At 36.1% G+C, this 6,571-nt stretch overlaps 1 protein-coding gene across 1 annotated transcript; it reads left to right on the top strand.

The window, feature by feature from the left end:
• Positions 1-5,844: 5,844 nt before the first annotated feature.
• On the top strand, positions 5,845-6,393 carry LOC145679027 (protein GVQW3-like). Its single transcript, XM_081749628.1, has one exon. The coding sequence runs from the start codon at positions 5,845-5,847 to the stop codon at positions 6,391-6,393; it is 549 nt and encodes a 182-aa protein (XP_081605754.1).
• The last annotated feature ends 178 nt before the right edge of the window (positions 6,394-6,571 follow it).

Here is a 6,571-nt window from a genome sequence, read left to right as displayed (position 1 = left end):
AACTCTTTAGTCAGTGGAGAAGAGGGCGTGAATTATGGGTGAGAGTGATTTATGGAGGGTGGTGGGTCACAGTGGGTGAGAGTGATTTATGGAGGGTGGTAGGTCAGAGTGGGTCACAGTGGGACATGGATCACGATGTGTGGTGAGTCAATTGGGCGTGGCTAAAGTTTCATTGTCCCACGCTCTCTCTGAACTACAGTGTTGAAAATTAATCAGTGAAAATCAATTGCAATTGATCAATCAACTGAAAATAATTGCTGTGGAAATGAAATGCAATTGAATTAATTGCAAATTAATTTCAATTGCAATTGAATGACTGAATTCAATTGCAATTACTTTCCAGTGCAATTAATTTCAATCGATTGATTAATTGCAATTGATTCTCCATTATTAATTGCCAACTACAATTAACAATTAACCATTACTTACTTCAATTTTTAATTGCAATTAACAATTAAATTTACAGATTAATTGTTAATTCAATTGAAATTTGCCCAACACTGGCTCCTGGTGATTGATTGAATTTCTGTTTCCATGTTCGTTTTCAGTTTTTCAATAGCTCTGGGGTTATTCTTGTACACCACATTATCCAGATAACCCAATAAGTAAAAGGCAGATTATGTTAAGTTCGGAGAACGGGAGTGTCAGAAATTTTTGAAGATGATGTGGGCATTAAAAATTCCCCTAACATTTGCTGTACATAACCCTTCTCTCTCTCTCTCTCTCGATCTCTACGAGGATTCCAGGGTTGCTAGCTGTAGGTGAGTAATTGTTTTATTGCAGATGTTTGCGTAAAAACTCAGGTGTATCAATTATGTGAAAATTCTCATTGCTTATCATTAATTAACCTAAAAGACACCTGTTGTAGTCTTCATTTTGTACATTTTTTATTTTTTACTTTTTGCACTTTCTTTTGATACTGCACAAAAAGTTACAAATTCGAATATCGGTCATAATATTGAAAATATTTAGATCGAACACGCTTACATTTGTTTCAAGTCTGAGGTCTTTATCGTTCATAGTTCAAAAGATATACGCAATCGAACTTCGGCTTGCGCAACTTTATGGACACACTGTAGAAAGGCGTGAGCAGTCATGGAACCCACCTTCCTGACAGGTTCTGAAGATGTAGATGGTTGTGAGTGATATTCCAGGCAAAACTATAATTAACTACTATTGCATACACAACATTTTCGGTGGTTAACCTCCTGTCTTCCATTATGATCTTCTCAACTTTCTCCATCAAGACAGCATCATCAGTCAAATAGATTGGTACCCGTGGTACAATTTGGAATTGCCATTTCTACTTGGATAGCATCTCATAGGATGGGCTCTCATCCCCTAGGACTTCTTTAATCTCTTCTTGGATTTGCTTTGCTGATTTCCCGTGAATATGGAGGAACTTAATGACGCTCCGTACCTTAATTTCTCAATCATCGCTCCTTCAGAGATTTAGGATTGAGTGGGGACATTGGTACAATTTTCACTTACCTGAGATTTTAGCACATATCGTCAGCCTGAGAAACATGATTTTGTTCCTACTTAAACTGTGATTCTTTAGCTATATTTACAATGTATAATATTGTTTCTATTAATGTCCTGCGTGGAGTAAATTACATTTTATGAAAGATCTGCAATCTGTACCAATCTTCCCCTTACTCAGACAAGACAGCAAAGAAACACGGATTCTGAAAGCATTCTCGCTCGGATCCAATCATGTGGAACACATCGACCAAAATTATAGTGCTTCCAAAGTTGATGTAGGTGCTGTCGAACGGTTTCTTCACTCACACTGGATTGTAGTCTCAGTTCCTTACATGTTTGGCCACTGTTCGCCTTAATTGATACCTGAAGATGTTCATTTTGTACATGTGTTGGTCTTCCGGCATGTGGTGCGTCTTTCAGGTTTCATCACAGTTTTTAAACTTGTTAAACCGCCGCTGTACTGTCCGCGTAGTCACGACATTTTCACAAAAACCTGGCATATCTTCCCCTTTGCTACAGCGGCGTTTGACCTCAGTTTGAACTCGTACACCATGCTCGCCCTTAGGGCTCTTTGTGGAGGTCCCTTGCTTACTCTGTCCTTAAGCAAGTTCACTGTGTAACTCAACTGAAACAATCAGGTATTGTGTTGGTTATACCCACACCAATAACTGATCTTCGCGTTATCTCCATTTGACTCACGGTGTGAGGTCCAATCGAACTCAGACCTTCACAAAAAGCGACAGAACTTTCTTGGTTACCTTTACAATATTAAAGTTTCAAGAACTTCTCCGAATAACTATCAAATAGGTTGCTGAAAATCGAATAAATATGACACTTACAACACGCTGGCTTTTAGTATCCATGTACAAATATTTATTTAAAGTTGATTTTGTTAGACATGTGTCCATTAAAATCACTCGCAATTTTCACATTTTTGCTATCAAGGCTCCTACATGGTTAAACAATTTTCCATTCGAATGTTCGTGTACCTATCGGCTATACTTATAGTTTAGGAAGGTCGGAAAAATAATAATAGGAAAGTTTTCCATATCATTATGGTTAATTTATTTTTATGCTTTGATTATGGAATTCAAGCGATCACACATGAGATAGTCTATATTGTTAGTAACTTTTTGTACTTGATGTTAATCTCAACGAAAACTGTGATACATGGGAAATACACAAAGACTTGTCTACCCTTATAATTACAAATGGAAATGGTAGATTGGCACATTGGTCCGTACCAATCCACCTCACATGCATTTGTACTAATGTGCCCCAACCGAACTTCAGGATCGTTAATACCTATACCTGAAAAATTACTCCACGCAGGGCAATTAAACATAAAGAAATTATTTGAAAAGAATTACACTTTCATGCAACATACATAAGTTTTCAAATATCCAGTGCTTATTATAAATATAAGCTTACAAAAACATAAGTGAAAACTTGATTTTGCCTTATGAAATCAAGTTTTTTTTCTGCACAGAGAAGAGAACGCTACGTCCATCTATTAACTGTGCCTCACGATGTTCGTTTGTTACCAGTGTTGCCAACACCAAACTGTTGTCCATTTACATCCTGATAGTGGAAAAATACCTACCTCGTACCTATGTGCCCCGTGTAAATGTTCCCCCCCTCCCCTACTCGCAAAAAAGGAAAGAAAAAGTTGTTTTAACGAGTCCAGAATTTGTATGGTTAACATACAAAAACATAACTATGAAACGCATTTCTGAGGGTGTCCATAGTTCGTCATCTCGTAGGTAACAAAACGAACTTTTTGATACTCACCCGTATAGTCAGTAAATACAACCAGATTTGTGATAGTTGTTGCTTGTTTAATAAACTCATGTTGAGACCCAACTTGATTTTAGTTAAAATGGAAAGAACTCGTTAATTATCACTTCAATAATTTTGCTAAATGAGTTTAAAATTATAATAGGCATACAGTTATTAGTGTTATGGTTTTCTCTACCTTTAAATATTGGAATTTTGTTTTCAAAGATTTGTTGAACATATTTGCCAATATAAGTACAAGGTGATCTGAGCATGTCTTCAGTACATAATTTGGAATACCATCCGGGCAAATTGCGCTACTGAGTTTAAGATTCCTTATACCTCTCATACTGTCAGAGGTAGTAATGTGTAAAATTTCAATTACATTACCATTCTTTACTCATGTTGAAATACGGTGTATATATTTACACAAACTGCAAACGTTGTTTGGAAATGATCGACAAATACATTTGATATTTTAGCTTGTTAGAACATAAAGAATTTTCGTATACGAGATCACAAGGAAAGAATATTCTTTCAAACAAAATAAGAATTATTGAATTCGATGCACCTATGTGGAAGTTATGTGTGATAAGTTAAAAAGTTAATCATGAACATGTCAGCCATTTCATGGTCTAGCTTGGAAGACTATTGTTAAATTTTTATGAAGATCACGTAAAATTAGAAGGAAAGGCTACTCTTTACACGAAAAAAAAAATCACTAAAATCGGTGTCTCTATGTGAACGTTACGTATATGTATACGCATATTAAACTATGTTAATTACTATGTTCTCTTGAAATATTTCTAGACGCGGTGACACTACACCTATTGACATATTTCATGGTTTTGCTCGAAACGCCATTATATTCTAATGAATTTTAAATGAAACTACTGGAAAGTACACGCCTTTGGACAAATGAAGAACAATCAAAATTGGTTCACCAATGCCAAAGTATACGCGAACATAAAAAATGAAATGAAATTTTTGAGTTTTAGTCGGTTAGGCTAAAGGAGATGGTGATAGTGAGAAATAAATGAAATGGTGGTATGAAGAAAGTGGGAGGATACAGGAGAAGCCCGAGAAAACCCACGCACACGGTGTTTGTCCACCACAAAGTTCACTTAGCGGGAGCAGGGTTTGAACCCGGGACCCCAAACACCAGAGGTGAACGCTCTACCACTGAGTCACCGCGGCCCCCTACGTGAACATAAACATCTATCTATCTATCTATCTATCTATCTATCTATCTATCTATCTATCTATCTATCTATCTATCTATCTATCTATAGATAGATAGATAGATAGATAGATAGATAGATAGATAGATAGATAGATAGATAGATAGATAGATAGATAGATAGATAGATAGATAGATAGATAGATAGAAAGATAGTAGTCACTTGACCTCTTTCTACACATTTTTATATTCTTCTATGGTTTAAATATCTGCATATCTTTGTACCTACTTCTTAGATAAGTATCAGATTATGTCGATTTAGAATCGTAATTTATTTTTTAGTAATTAATTCTCAAATAGCTTGAGCTCTTTCCATTGCATCTTTCGTTTACTTCATTGATCACTTCTTCTGAGTTAAGCTACATTTTTTAGAATAATTACAAGAAGACTTGAATCAATTTGGGATATGCCACATGTTTATCTTTAGGCACTTATACAGAAATACGTCCTCCATTACATATGCAAGTTGCTGTAAACAGCAGTGTTCTACACACTTTTGTGATGGAAATTAGTATCCCTTACATGACGCAATAACGACCCCTACGTATCATATATTGGTACTATGTTCTATTAGCTTATTAGCTGAACTGGATAAAAAATTCCGTTCATACCAGGTTCTGACCATCGTAAATGTTCTCCACCTAAAAGTATATTGTATTATGGTAATTGTTCCAATTACGTCTTTTGATACTTCCAAACATTAATATTGGAAATTTTCAGATGTAATATCTCCTTGTCTGTTCCTTTTCAAACCACTGCTCGCTGTTAGTTGTGACTTTTCTATACGGAATACTTACCAATTCGTAACACATATAAAATGAAATATTGCGGTCCCAGTTCGATTAAAGGTATTTTAATAATCACAAAAGCTTATCACGTTAGTTACTTCAATGAATTGAACCTTTTTGTTACTTTGAAGTTTGTACTTCCTTAATACTTATCATTCATTTTGCAGAAATTAAAAATATACTTCCATTACTTATTGCTTCCTCACTTACTATATCTTTTAACAGCATAAATGAAGTAAGTTTAAACAAGTTTTGCCACAAGATTTGTTATTATAAGCTACAGGACCATAGTAATTCTTGCCCTATAGGTAAATATACATATACGTTATCGTTGCACATTTTTCTTCTCTTCTATTTCTTACTCCTAAATTGTACAATTACGAGGGCGTGCTGGGAAGTCCTTAGCTTTGCCCCCTTCCTCCTTCAGATATTTATAATGTTTGCTTTTTATTTGAAAGCTACATGTGTCTATATGTTTATGACAAAATATTAAAACATTGGTACTAAGGAGAGTTTTTTTTTTTTTTTGTTTTTGTTTTTAGGTGAGTACTTGAGATGGTAGGGCAGCCCAACAAATTCAACGATGTTGAGAGTCGAGCTGTGATGAAGTTCCTCTTCCTCCAGGGGAAATCTGCAAAGACGACCCATGGTGAGATCCAACAAACATTGGGGGTTAATGCACCTTGTTATGTCACAGTGAAGAACTGGGTTGTGAAATTTAAGACAGGCCATTTTGGCACTGAAGATGACCCCCGCCCTGGGAGACCATCCATAGTGATTGTGCAGGAAATCATTGAACAGGTTCATGAAATGATTCTCACAGACAGACGAATTTCTGCTAAAAGTATAGCAGATGACCTAGGTATATCCCATGAACGCGTTGGTGTCATTATTCGCGATCATTTGCACATGAACAAACTTTCTGCCAAATGGGTGCCGAAATATTTGCAAGCCGATCAAAAGGGTGCAAGAGTGCTTGCTTTCAAAGAGGTTTTGAGCCGTTTTGAGCAGGAAGGGACTAATTTTGTGGAACGTTTGGTCACGGAGGATGAAACACGAATCTATTTATATGATCCAGAGACAAAGGAACAATCAAAAGAGTAGCGTCACACTAGTTCACCGAGGCCAAAAATGTTTCGTGTGCAAAAATCAAGTTCAAAGGTTCTTGCCAGTGTTTTTTGGGATAAGGATGGGGTAATCTTTGTTGATTATCCAGAACAAGGTAACACCATAACCGGAGCTTACTATGCATCATTACTGGAAAGGCTTCACTCAGAGCTGA

Source organism: Thermobia domestica, chromosome 2, assembly GCF_964235325.1.
Source record: "Thermobia domestica chromosome 2, izTheDome1.hap1.1, whole genome shotgun sequence".
NCBI classification, from domain to species: domain Eukaryota; kingdom Metazoa; phylum Arthropoda; class Insecta; order Zygentoma; family Lepismatidae; genus Thermobia; species Thermobia domestica.
The sequence above is the reverse complement of the archived record's forward strand: the minus strand, read 5'-3'. Positions and strand labels throughout refer to the sequence as shown.